This window comes from Bos grunniens, chromosome 10 (assembly GCF_055505025.1).
Source record: "Bos grunniens cultivar Pamir isolate PY7600 chromosome 10, Bosgru_T2T1.0, whole genome shotgun sequence".
Lineage (NCBI taxonomy): Eukaryota > Metazoa > Chordata > Mammalia > Artiodactyla > Bovidae > Bos > Bos grunniens.
The window spans coordinates 95,216,191-95,230,589 of NC_141174.1; the positions used below are offsets into that span (position 1 = coordinate 95,216,191).

The 14,399-nt window shown below is 37.3% G+C and overlaps 2 protein-coding genes across 4 annotated transcripts in view; both read right to left on the reverse strand.

Annotated features, from left to right (window-relative positions):
• ANKDD1B (ankyrin repeat and death domain containing 1B) overlaps window positions 1–4,835 on the reverse strand; it is a 74,397-nt gene extending 69,562 nt beyond the window's left edge. Inside the window, 1 exon segment of the mRNA XM_086319063.1 lies at window positions 4,781–4,835. Coding sequence (XP_086175189.1) covers window positions 4,781–4,835 — 55 coding nt within the window.
• Window positions 4,836–6,940: 2,105 nt separating this feature from the next.
• The window catches only part of POLK (DNA polymerase kappa), an 81,053-nt gene continuing 73,594 nt past the window's right edge, over window positions 6,941–14,399 (reverse strand). For all 3 annotated transcript variants that reach the window (XM_086323205.1, XM_086323207.1, XM_086323206.1), the window contains exons 11-15: window positions 13,288–13,384; window positions 12,044–12,215; window positions 9,368–10,321; window positions 8,773–8,815; window positions 6,941–8,539 (exon numbers count right to left, since the gene is read on the reverse strand). In XM_086323205.1, coding sequence (XP_086179331.1) covers window positions 8,455–8,539; window positions 8,773–8,815; window positions 9,368–10,321; window positions 12,044–12,215; window positions 13,288–13,384 — 1,351 coding nt within the window. In that variant the 3' untranslated portion in view covers window positions 6,941–8,454. The remainder of the gene's footprint in view (window positions 8,540–8,772; window positions 8,816–9,367; window positions 10,322–12,043; window positions 12,216–13,287; window positions 13,385–14,399) is intronic.

Genomic DNA, 14,399 nt, shown 5'->3' on the forward strand with positions numbered 1-14,399 from the left:
TGCAGCACTCCAGGCCTCCCTGTCCATCACCAGCTCCCGGAGTTTACTCAAACTCACGTCCATGGAGTCGGTGATGCCATCCAACCATCTCATCCTCTGTCGTCCCCTTCTTCCTGCCCCCAATCCCTCCCAGCATCAAAGTCTTTTCCAATGAGTCAGTTCTTCGCAACAGTTGACCAAAGTATTGGAGTTTCAGCTTCAGCATCAGTCCTTCCAATGAATATTCAGGACTGATTTCCTTTAGGATGGACTGGTTGGATCTCCTTGCAGTCCAAGGGACTCTCAAGAGTCTTCTCTAACACCACAGTTCAGAAGCATCAATTCTTCAGCACTCAGCTTTCTTTATAGTCCAACTGTCACAACTGTACATGACTATTGGAAAAACCATAGCCTTGACTAGACGGACCTTTGTCAGCAAAGTAATGTCTCTGTTTTTTAATATGCTGTCTAGGTTGGTCATAACTTTTCTTCCAAGGAGCAAGCGTTTTCATGGCTGCAGTCACCATCTGCAGTGATTTTGGAGTCCCCCAAAACAAAGTAGGTATATACACACATATTCATGTGGTGCATGTGCATCTGTGCATATGTACACGTAGGTATATATGAGTTTGCAATAATGACAAACTTAAGAGACTGCGATTAGATGGAAAGGGTGAAAACTATTTGCCTCTGAATTATCTTCTGTCTCCCTGAGCCTTCTGTAGATAGCAGCAATTTTAGAAAATAAATTACCTCACACTTGTAAGGGGAACAGTCCAATATTATGATTTAATAAATGTGATCATGTTTTCAATACTCCCTATAATATCACTTGAGTTTTTCTTGAACACTGGTAATTCAACTGTGTATTACAAAGCAAAGGTGATTATCCCTTAATGATCCAACAAAAAAACCCAGTTTTTGCTCCAGGGGTATAAACGCCACCTCTCTGTGAAGTTCACGGACATCCTACCAGCACCGGGGATGCTCTAACATATAATTGTTTTTCAAAATGGGGGAAAAAAATCAGCACCAGATACACTTTTCAAAATGAGAAATTTCCTCAAAAAGCATTTTTTTAAAGCCCTAAGTTAATGGTCATAATCTGAGCCTTTTACCAAATATTTCCAAGCTACCTTGAAAGAACAGAGTAATAAACCATTTCTAAAACAAGCCACTACCCAATAAAGGGGAAGAAGTGCAGTTCTCTGTTCCTGGAATGTCCATCCCTATGACCCAGCTTGAGTGCAGCCATCTATGTCAGCCATCACCCTGTCTTTCCAAAGAAAATATGGTAAGATAGTAATAGACATCAGTCTTTGGACAAATATTATTTATTCATTTATATGTCAACAAATAATAGTTAACGTCTGCTAAGTGCCAGGCTTTGTACTTCATGCTTAGTGTTCAGAGATCAGAGAAAGCATCTCTAGCAGCCTACAACCCAGTAGAGAGAGACCACAGCAAAGTCACAGCAAAGAACATTTCAGAAACAGGGGCACAAAGGAGTGACTGATCAGTTTTCCTAGAGCGCAGGGACCATTTCCTGAAAGTGGTCCCTGGGCTGAACAGTGATCCTTGGGCTAATTGTCTTTTGATGAATGGTCATGTATGTTTACTGTGTATGCAGAGGGCAAAGGGGCATTCAGGAAGCACATTCTGGACAGAGGGAGCAACTGACATTAAACCAGAAGGGAGAAGCAGCTTGGCTTATTGAGGAAACTACAAGCTATGCTGTGTGACTTCAGTGTCCTTGAACGTCAAACCTGAGTTTAGTGTGCGCCAGGGACAGTGATTTGTAGGAGCTCATTTGTACTGGCAACCAAAAGCTGATTGTTAAATTTTTAGGAATTTTGTGAACTGATTGACATCATGTCAATAGCTTGAAATCTGTCATGGTATTTGCACATGCATGCGTGCTCAGTCACTTCAGTCGTGTCCGACTCTATGCCTGCCAGGCTCCTCTGTCCATGAGATTCTCCAGGCAAGAATACTGGAGTGGGTTGCCATGTTCTCCTCCCCAGGGGATCTTCCTGACCCAGGGATCGAACCAGTGTCTCCTGCACTGCAGGTGTTTTCTTTATCGCCGAGCCACCAGGGAAGCCCGTTTGCACCACAGAAATTATCATATGCTGAAAATTCTTTCTTCTCAACTCCCGCTGATCCTGGACAGAGCTGAGAGCTTTTGACATCTTTTGTGTCTAACATAATGGTGACATTATGAAAACGTCATTTGTGGCTAATGTGCAATAATTGCACAAAATGGTTTAGAGCAGGAAAAGCTGAGCAATCAGTCGGAAGGTCAGAGTTTAGGCACAGTTTGTTTGTTCAGTCGCTAAGTTGTGTCTGACTCTTTGCAACCACATGGACAGCAGCACCTCAGGCACGGTTCATTAAATAGCAGATACTTTTTGTACTGAGTTGTCTAAAATGTATATATCCATGCCAATACTACTCTATTGTTGCTGTTGTTAAGTCACCAAGTTGTGTCCAACTCTTTGCAACTCCATGCACATCAGGCTTCCCCGTCCTTCACTGTCCCCTGGAGTTTGCTCAAGCTCATGTCCATGGAGTCAGTGATGCTATCTAACCATCTCATCCTCTGCCACCCCCTTCTCCTCCTGCCCTCAATCTTTCCCAACATCAGGGTCTTTTCCAATGAGTCAGCTCTTCGCATCAATTGGCCAAAATATTGGCGCTTCAGCTTCCGCATCAGTCTTTCCAATTTAGTCGTAGCAGTACTACTCTATTAGTATGTGGTATTAATTACAACAGCTTTTTAATAAATGTTGACATGTACTAGGGCCTGTCGTTCTACCTTGTTATTCTTGGGCCTTTGCTCTTCCATATAAAATTTAGGACCTACTTAACAACTTCCAAGAAAAAACATGAGAAGTTTTGAGTTTTACTGAACTTACAGAATTAGGGGAGAATAGCCTGGAAGGCTGCAGTCCATGGGGTCGCTGAGGGTCGACACGACTGAGCGACTTCACTTTCCCTTTTCACTTTCATGCATTGGAGAAGGAAATGGCAGCCCACTCCAGTGTTCTTGCCTGGAGAATCCCAGGGACGGGGGAGCCTGGTGGGCTGCCGTCTATGGGGTCGCACAGAGTCGGACACGACTGAAGCGACTTAGCAGCAGCAGTAGCAGCAGTTATCTTTAAAATAGCTATTCTAAAAAAACTAAAAATAAAAAAAATAAAATAAAATAGCTATTCTTCCTGACTAGGATCACTCTTTAATTTACTCAGACATACTGTTTGTCCTTCAGTAATACTTGGCAGTTTTAAAGTACTCAACAAATTCTGATAGATGACACCACCTCCCTACCTCCCCAGACCCTATAGGTCCCTTATAGATTATTATCATGAAAGAGATTATATTTACTACATGTCCTAATTTGCTATTTTGTTGTATAGGAATGCTCCTGATTTTGTACATTGATATTGTAGCCATAACCTTGAACTCCTTTATTAAATGTAGATTTTAAAAAATACAAACACATCTGACATAAAGTTTTATTTTTGTTTCCAGTTTTTAATTCATCTTATTTATTGAATTGACTGCAGCAAAACAACAGATACCCTTGTGTTATTCTTAAGAAGAGCTTCTAAAATTTCACCACTAAATGGTATGATTTATATAGTTTTTTATAGGTGAGACACAGTTTACTAACAGAACCTGCTTTTGTTTGGATGTAGCAATGGCACCCCACTCCAATACTCTTGCCTGGACAATCCCATGGACTGAGGAGCCTGGTGGGCTGCAGTCGGACACGACTGAGCGACTTGACTTTCACTTTTCACTTTCATGCATTGGAGAAGGAAATGGCAACCCACTCCAGTGTTCTTGCCTGGAGAATCCCAGGGACGGGGGAGCCTGGTGGGCTGCCGTCTATGGGGTTGCACAGAGTCGGACACGACTGAAGTGACTTGGCAGCAGCAGCAGCAGCAATGTGTCTTGCTAAAAATTACATTTCCAGGTTCCCTTTAGTATCAGGAAGCCATGTGACAGTTTGGCCAATGAGATGGAGTGGAAATTGTTACGTAGGGCTTCCAGGAAAGCTCCTTAAAGTGGGAGTCCTTTATCATTGCCCTTTTATCCTTTTCACTTCCTTGTCTTCCTACCTGAACTCATGTGTAAGGCTGGACATGGAAAAGCCCACCCATTTTGTGACCAGAAGCTGGCCATGTGAGGCCAAGAAAATTAGACTGTGAACCCATCTTTGAACTACTGAGCTAATGCTAACCAATGAAATTCATGTTTCATGGGAAAACTAGAACTGATTTTTTTAAGAGACAGATTGGGTTTCTATAACTCACAGCTGAAATGAAATTCTGAAGTGATGCTAAAAAGTAGGGTGCTGAAATAAAACCCAATATACAGAACTGACTTAGTGTTTAAGGGAGGGACTTTGAGGAACGGGGACGCATATCATAGGCTGGAAAGATGGTGATTTGTTTGGAGATGATAAAATATTTGGCCAACTTTGACAATTTGACACTGGAGAGTAGACCAAATGCTGCTGTGGCTGTAGCATTGGGGGAAATGTTAGGAGAAAAAGTGAAAATGTTGACAAGGGATGGCTCTTTCTTGCTGTGTTCAGCACAGTCCTAGCAGAGAGAAATGTACCTTTTCTTGATCGAGGCAAATACCTGCAGAGATGGAGGAAAATTTCACCTCAATAAAGAAAGAAGTTTCTGACTTTTTTTTAAAAACTTGTGATATAGGTCATTTATGAACAAGAGTGTATAAAATATATATGTACAATTTAAATAATATTTTAGAAGTAAACACCCACAGTCACCACCTAAGACAAGAGAGCGCTGACAGCGTTTCAGCAGCTCCACGTGCATTGCTCAATCACATCCCCTTTTCTCCCCACAGAAAGTCATTATTCTATCTCGGGGACAATAATGTACCTAGTTCTCTTTATAATTTGATTTATATGAATACATTCTTAAAGTGCTATACACTGTTTTTAACTACATGCCTGGAATCTTGCTGTTGGCATCCTTCTATGACTTGCTTCTGTTGCTGCACATTACGTTTGTGATATCCACCCACCTTCTGATTACCTGTTCTTTCATTTTCACTAATGTGTAGAATTCTATTGTTTGAATATACATGAAAATGCAATGGTAGAATTTAGCCTTTCTACCAATGTTGACTATTAGGCTTATTTCCATATTTTTTGGTTATTGCAGTGCTGCTATGTGTAACCTTGCAAATGCTTCCTAAAAACATGTTCAATAGTTACCCCAAGACATTGTATCAGTTATGGTCCTGGCAGGGAAAAAAAGAAAAAAACCTTGTATTTTGAGATGAGTTTTTAAAAGGGGACCATTTACAAAAGCGTGGGCAGCTTGTGTGTGTTGTGCTAAGTTGCTTCAGTCCTATCAGACTCTTTGTGACCCCATGGCTCCTCTGTCCATGGGACTCTCCAGGCAAGAATACCAGAGTGGGTTGCCATGCCCTCCTCCAGGGGGTCTTCCCAACCCAGGGATCCAACTGCATCTCTTATTTCTCTGCATTGGCAGGCGGGTTCTTTACCACGAGTGCCACCTGGGCAGGGTGTGAGGAAAGCACAAAAGATAGGGCAGCACCTGAGGGCTAATAAGGGCAAGACTCTATTGCCACCTTGTAGGGTGAAAGGGTGAGGGTAAGAAAGGGATTGTCAGAGCCTGGAGAGGGAGAGAGCAGAGAATGACATATGAAGAGGTTGTGACCTTTGTTCAAGGGGCTTAACCAGCTTCAGAAAGCTATGCTGCTACTTCTCCTGCTAAGTCGCTTCAGTCGTGTCCGACTCTGTGCGACCCCATAGACGGCAGCCTACCAGGCTCCCCCGTCCCTGGGATTCTCCAGGCAAGAACACTGGAGTGGGTTGCCATTTCCTTCTCCAGTGCATGAAAGTGAAAAATATATGAGAGAATCATTATCAGAAAGCTATATGAGAGAATAAATACCCAACCTCATCGTTTTTCCTTGAAACCTTCTGCAGTGGCTTCTTGCTGCCATGATGCCTCATTGGACATAGCGCAGAATGAAGGGCACAGAATAAGTCAGGAGGGCAAATGGAAGATAACCAGCATATATACAGGAGTGCAGTTACACATCGAGTATACACATCTTCAGAGTTGCTAAAGGGCCGACTGTTTTCCAAAGAGGTTGTTTTCAAAGTAAGAGTTCATAGGGACTTCCCTGGTGGTCCAGTGGCTAAGACTCCGAGCTCCTAACACAGCGGGCCTGGGTTCCCTTTCCGGTCAGGGAACTAGATCCTACATGCCGCTTGCGGCAAATACAGATTCCATGTGCTGCAATGAAGGTTGAGATCCTGAGTGCTGCAACTAAGACCCGGCACAGCCATATAAAGAATTAAATTAAATTTCTTTCCTTTTTTTTTTAAGGAGTTCATATTGCTCCACATCATCACCAAAACAATATCATTAGATCTTTTCATTCTTATGAATCTGGGAGAGGTGTTATAATATCTCTTTGAGGTTTTTTTCCCATTACTAAAATGGCTGAGGATGTTTTCATGTTTCTTGGACACCTGGATTTCTATGTAAAGTGCCACTTTAAGGCTTTTGACCAAATTTCTATTGGTTGTCTTTTTCTTACTGATTCACAGGAATCATTTGTGTATTCTGGATTATATACATTCTGGATACTAGTATTCTGTAAATTATATGTGTTGCAAATGTGTTCTCCCAAGTGGCTCGCTATATTGTCACCCTCCACATAGGTAAGATTATAGGTGCTTATTCTTTGTGGTTTTGCTGTGTTTTTTTAATGTCCCCCAAATAAAATTATAATAAAATGAGTTGGATTATTAGATAAAACAGAAAAGGATGTGGAAAAAATTCCGGGCAAAGAAAATAAGACTGAAAATAACAGAGGTAGGAAAAGAGTGGAAAAGTAAGGAAAGCATTTCTATTGCTAAAAAATTAAACATTTAAAGTTTCATTTTAAATTTTTATTAAATATTACTAAATGATAGCATTTCATTAAATGAATAATCTAAATGAAAATAATTTAGTATTTACTCTAATGTTGAAAAATCAATAAAAATAAACTTGAAACAAAATAGAAAAGAATATGGTGTTATTTACTTTTCAATACATTACATCAGTGCTTCACTGAACTTAATTTTGTAGAGAATTAATGTAAGCAAATCACATAATCAAGAATCGCAGTTCTATAACTAGATATTCATCATAGCATATAATAATATTAGGCATGAAATTGGTATTCTAATAAACACTAAGCCTAATTTTAAACTATCTAGTTATTTAAAGTCAAATTACCACTGTGGCCAAAGGTTGTGTGAGATCCTAATTTACACTATTCCTAAAACATTATGTCCTTATACAATTAGGTAATGAGCTATAAAATACGAAAAGAAGAAACAAAAATATGAGAATATAAGATTCAGTTCCTTAAAGCAGTAATAGACAATGGGTCCCATTTGCATGTTTCTATTAAATAATTGTTTTGTTTTTCATAAAAACTCTTGATACCATGAAAGCATTTGGAGCAACTACTTAAGCTAACAATTGTTAAGCTGTCTTCTTTCACGAATATTAATAAAAACATGATAGAAAAAGAACTAAGATAAATGAGGTGTTTTAAAACACATTAATCTTTTGAATTGCACATTCTTCTCTAGAAGATCATGATAAAAATAGTGTACAATTTATTCTTTTTTTTACAGATCTGTGTAAAGTACAAATACAACTGCCAAGAAATGAAATATTGCCATTTAAAAGTCTTAGATAAGAAAATAATGACCTTGAATCTTAAATATTTTTTAAAGTGAATAAGTGCTTATTCATTGGACAAAGAAATTTTAAATTAAAAAAATAAAATGAATAATCATATTTTAAACAAAAGTTCTTTTAACACAGAAAATAACACTGTGATATTATTTTCCTGAAGGTAACAAAAGCATGCAGGCTAACTCTGCTAAGCCAATACTCTTCATAGAACTTATGATAAATACTAGTAACGAATTCTCATGAGGTATCTGAAGATACTAGGAGCTAAAAATAATTATTCAAAGTTGTAGAAGATACTAAGATCAAGCAGAGCATCCAGTGCCAACAAAGTGGTTAAGTGCTAAAAATTCTTATGCTCTGATAGTTTTATCTGAACCTCCGAAAGCCCTTATAAATATATGTTTTTATATTCACTATAAAACATAATAAAGAAATCAGTTCCTGATCTCATTCCCAACTTTTCATTTGAAAATTATTTCTAACAGAATTATCTAACTGAAGTATAACTGAAAGTGAAATTCTCATTGTTATCAAAAGAAGTATACAGAAGTAAATTAGTATATATTCCAAATTTATACAAAGGGATTATTGTACTTGCTTTTCACTAAATGAATCTGTAAGCTTGAAACAGGGAAGAATACATTCAGTTATTATAAAATAACAAGTTTCAATCAAAAATTGATAAAATGTTCAACATTCATTTAAAAAATACATCAAGAGTGTGTCTGGGATTGTTTGGTTTTGTTTTCTTTGATGCTGAGTACTTTGTCATCAATCCTGGCCTGGAATAAAACAGAACATGTGATTAATAATACACACGAAGAAAAACAATAACAACAACAGAAAAGCACAAAATTAAACGCATGGAGAGATTTTTAAAATTGCTTATGCAAATAAGTGATTTTAAAACTTTTACTATTGATTTATAAAAGCAAATTTTTACATTTCCTAAAAATCAGGCCTCAAGATATAACAATTTCATGGCTAGCTTTATTAAAACTCAAATTAGCCATACCTTTTTGTTTTGTTTCCAGTCTTCTGCGCTTTGCCTGAGTTATCTTTAGAGGGAAGATAATGCATAATGAATAACATGAAATAGTAAAAACGGTTTCTAAAGATTTAAAGAGTTAAAGTTAACTGATTAAAGATAATAAAAATCTCTTTAGGATTACATAGTTTGAATTTATAAATAATTTCTTTGTAATTTACTTATTTCATTAGTATTGCAGCTAATTTGGAAGCTGGGTCAAAGTCAGAACTACCAGAAAACAAGTTAAAGAGGCTTTCTGGCCATATAATTACAGTTAATTTACCACTGTGCCTTGGCAAACGTTCTCTAAAGGAGTTTCTTTTTGGATCAGATCACTCAGTTCCCTAAATCTTTAAGTTCACTCTGTGCTAAGGCAAGCCTAAACCAAAGATTTCCCCAAATTTCAAATCTAATGGCTTCAGCTAATTCTAGCCTATGGTAAGGTAACTAACATTTTCCTAAGTGGCAACATACACAAACTATCCCTTTAAAGGTATATGTTTTAGATTTAATAGCAATCTGAATTTTAATAAAGCATTCCTAGAAAATCAAGCTCTTTAAAAAAAACCCATAAACTCACCAGTACTTTTGGCGCTTTCTTTGGGTTGGTTACATGGATTAATCTTATCCTTTCTCAGTTCCTGGATAATGCCTTTATTTAAGCAAACATCTACATGCACATTGAATAGGGTAAGATCTGAAGTCTTTTGTTCTAGGTTACAAACAGGACAAACTAGAACTTGGTCACTGATTACTTCATATAAATTAGGTTCGGGGGATTCTTGCCTTCTTAATGACCCAACATCTTCATTTTCCAATGAAACAGTACAAGAATTCTGAGGATCCATATTAAATAATTTGCTTGAAAGACCAGAACATTCCTCTTCACTGGGCTTATTACTTAAAGCACTTATATCTTCTGTATTTGATGGTTTACCGGTAGTCTCTACCAGCTCTATAGGATCTACTGACGTGATCTCTGTATTCTTCTGGTGGGTTTCATAACCCTGCTTCTCACAGAGAGAGACAGAATCACATACATTTTCTTTCTCGTTTACTTCTGTAGAGGAAGCGTGTGAACACGAGGACATTTTGGAGTTTCCACTGATGGAAGGTCCATCAAGACATGCATCTACATGTTTATTAAAGGCTTCCAGACTGACGCTTCCTTGCTCCCTAAAGCAGACAGGACAGGTAAATGTCTGACAGCTATGTGATTTCTCCTCTGTTTCTAAATTCTCACTCATCTTCTTGTTTAAAACCTGGAATGACTGTGATGTTTGCAAACTTTGTTTATTTACGGTTTCACATGTAAATGTGTCTTGGGGGCTCGCTTTCCTTTCAGATCGTTTTTTATCAAAGAAACTCTTCTTATGAGACATTTGTGCAGGTTTTAGAAACTGATCTTTGTCAGTTTTCTCTAATATACACCCGGTGGCTGAAAGGGCTTGGTTTCCAGGCTGTAAGAAGCCAATAATGCTCCTTTGTTGGTGTTTCTTCTCCTCTTCATTGGGAAAACCAGAGAGCCGCACCCCTAAATTAAACCAACCAGAATTAATCCATTTCCAATTCAACAAAACCAACTCAACTGTAAAGCATAGACATTTTGCGTAACAGTATTGTGACACTTATTAAAAGGCCTGTTTAGCCAAAAATAATAAGCAACACTGCATATTCTCTGAATTAGATACTTTCCCAAAGGTGGTATTATGAACAGAAATTTACTCTCTTCATAATGCTGGGTATACTAAATAGTAAGTATCTATTGGAGTTAGCATTAATGGAAAGACCTATATATATAGGTCTTTCCATTAATATCTGACTCACAATACCATTAAATACCGAGTAACTAATTGGAGCCAATTGCATTGATTCTTTAGCTCCTTTTTTGCAATAGGCTCTATTTTTTAGAATAATTTTAGATTCTCAGCAAAGCTGAGTAGAAAGTACAGAGAGTTCTCATATATACCCTGCGACCACACATGCACAAACTCCTCCACGATCAACATCCTTCGCCAGAGTGGAACAGCTGTTACCACCAATGAACCTACACTGACATGACATTGTTATTCATAGTCCACAGTTTGCATCACGGCTCACTCTTGGTGTTGCACAGTCTGGATTTTAACAAAGGTATAAGGACATGTGTCTACCATTATAGCATCATACAGAATAGTTTCTCTGCCCTAGAAATCCTCTGTGCTCTGCCTATTCCTCCCTCCCCCCACCCTTGACAACCATTGATCTTTTCAGATCTCTACCATTTTGCTTTATCCAGCATTTCTGTATTGGAATCATACAGTATTGTAGTGTTTTCACATTGGTTCTTTAAGTTAAAAACATACATCTAAGTTTCCTCCATGTCTTTTCATCATTTGACAGCTCATTTCCTTTCCTTTCTTCTCCCCCATCCTCTATCCCAATAGATCACTTCTTTTCTGTGCTGAATAATATTCTGTTGTCTGGATGTACCACAATTTCCATTTACCTACTATTGGAAGACATCTTGGTTGCTTCCAAGTTTTGGGAATTATAAATAAAGCTGCTATTAACATCTACTCTAGCTCTTTTAGTTAACGTACTATATTCAAATTGACTTCCACGTGTGCTATCTTTCACATGTGAAAGTATGGCTGACGACCCCCAAGCAGTAAAGTTGGCATCTGAGTGCCAACATTCTCTCACTTGTTCACTTTGGAAACGTGGTTTGTTTGTCTTTTTTACCCCATGATGGCTAGAAATGTGGTTTTATAGTGCCACAATCCTTTATCTGTAATTCCGAAATCTAAAAGCTCTGAAAATTGTCAGCAACAAATGGTTAACTGATGACAAGATTGATGTGAAGCTATTTAGAGTCTTTACAACTCAGTGTGAATATTTTTTGTTTTGCTACAGAAATAATAAAATGTTTGATCATAAAGTGCTGCCTCAGATCCCAAAAGAGTATTACACAATATACTCAACATGTACTGAATTTGCTTTCTAAAATCTGAAGTTCAAAATTTTGAAAAATGCCTAACCCCAAGGATTTCAGTAAGTATTGAAGGAAAAGAATGACTCTAACTGATTCTTACAGGAATTAAACTAGTGATCATGGCTTCACGTGTATCAGGTTCTAAGTATCAAGAAAAATGAAAGTAGAAGAAATACAACTCCCTGAATGGGTTCAAGAAATAAAATGGAGGTGAGACTATTTTTCAAATTGACTCTCAGGAAATGTCTTGCAGATTTTAAGGAAAAACAGTAAAAGTTATACCCATAAGTCTTAATCTCAAGGGTTGTGGAAAATCAGCATCAATTTCTGTTCTTAGCAGTTCTTTAGCTATAACAAATATTTCTTCTGCAGTTGAAACAACAGTTGAAACTGTAGAGGAACGAGTTTTTACTTCAAAATTCACATTCTTTAGCTTAATGGTAACAGTTCTACCCTGTAACAAACAGAATATATTATTTTATATAGCTCTTTAACTTCTAGAAAAAAAGTTTTTTACATGTTAGAAAAATTCAGAAAGGTCTCTTATGTACAGAGAGTATGGACATATAATCAATTATTTACAAAACATGGTAATGAATATAGTCATAAAGAATAAGTAAAATCCATAAGTAATCTAAAAATCCCATTTTCCTCCCCAACTGATCTTTTATGAAAGACTTTTATATAAAGGGCAAAGTTAACTGGTCATTTCTGTTAACTTTATTCTGTACTGTAGAAATGTACACTATGATAATATAAGATGTTAATAATGAGGGAAACTGGGTATACTGGAAGTCTCTATTTTCTCTGTAACTATTTTATAAATCTGAAATGAGTCTAAAATGAAAAGTTTATTTAAAGTTTTTTTTTAAAAAGAACTCTCTTTATATTTAAGGTATAATAGAGAAGAATTATAAGAAAATATTCATTAGATGGCCCTTTCTTTGCAATACCTTTTTAATGCTTTTGTATTACACTTTGTAATAACTCCACCTCTGTTTTGAGAGTGTTGGAAAAATATTAAACATAGGTTGTTATGAGTGAAGATTATAAAACACAGAGTTCAAAGACTTCCAGGTTTTGTTCTCAATGTATTAAGCAACCTGGATTAAGGCCTTGAAACAAAATGCCTATTCCACAAGGTCACTGTCTACCTGACGATGACATTAAAGGATAATTGGAAAGGCATTTAAAAAAGTACAGTTCTAGAGAAATCCTTCTCTTTGCCTTATTGTTTACTGCCAATATAACTCTGATTTTGAACTTATTCAAATGTACTCCCAATGTAATACAAACTCCTCTGGAAATATATTGGAGTCACTCCAGCCTTGTAAGTTGCTCCTCATAAAATGATCTCATCACAGGTTTCAGATAAGGGTTAGAATTCAATTTGTCTCTACTGAGGATAAGAACTCTTTTGATATATCCCAATTTGTTTTTAAATGCAAAATCTAACTCTCAGTTTAAGGTTGCTTTTTATTATTAAAAATTTAGAAAACTAAGAATACCATATAAAAATGAAGTACCTTAAGTCCTTTTTTCTGTAGATCTTGAGCAAGTTCACTGCAAAGTTCTTGGCACAAGCTGTACTGTTCTTCTGCTTTACTTATCTCACTGAATGTCCTACAAAGAGAAGAATGATTTGGGTGCACAAAGTAAACTACAATTCAGGATAATTTAGAAATGATACACTACATGTAAATGGCCTAGCATTAAGATATATTTTCTATAGAACTGAATAAAGTTTTCAGATGTACTAAGATATAATTAAGTAAAAATATTCAAGATCTTCCTAAATAATGGGAGATTATTTATAGCTAAACTGATTAGCAAACGTACATTTGTTCTCTAAAATGTATTTTAAAAGATGATTGAAGTCACCAACATATAAGGATAATGCCCCAAGAACTTACAAAACATTAGGATATATTGGTATACAGACTGTTACAGAGGACTGTCTTAAGAAAGTACAAATGAGAACATCATTCCAATTATTGCATGAATATTGTCTGAAGAGAATTATCTTCAAGTAGATTTTATGGGGTTGGTTCATGGCCCCTATATAAAGTTGTTTAATAGACAATTGGAAATGAGCTGGTAAGATTAAATGTAGAACTTGTGAGTTCATTTGCACAAGAGTGTTGAAGGTCATATTAATGAAAAAGAGGAAGACACTAAAGAGAAAGCAGCATAACCAGTAAAAAACCCTGAGCAAATCCTGAAGAGTCCATTCAGTGAAAAGTGCCCCTTCTCACCCAGTTGCCCACAGCAACTCAGTTCTCCTTCCCAGTGGCAACCAACACTGCCAGCTTCCTATTTATTGTTTATTCATCAGAATACTGTGTGCATATAAAAAGTATGTTATACTTTTATAACAGAGAAGGCAATGGCACCCCACTCCAGTACTCTTGCCTGGAAAATCCCATGGACAGAGGAGCCTAGTAGGCTGCAGTCCATGGGGTTGCTAAGAGCCGGGCATGACTGAGCGACTTCACTTTCACTTTTCACTTTCCTGCATTGGAGAAGGAAATGGCAACCCACTCCAGTGTTCTTGCCTGGAGAATCCCAGGGACGGGGGAGCCTGGTGGGCTTCAGTCTATGGGGTTGCACAGAGTCGGACACGACTGAAGCGACTTAG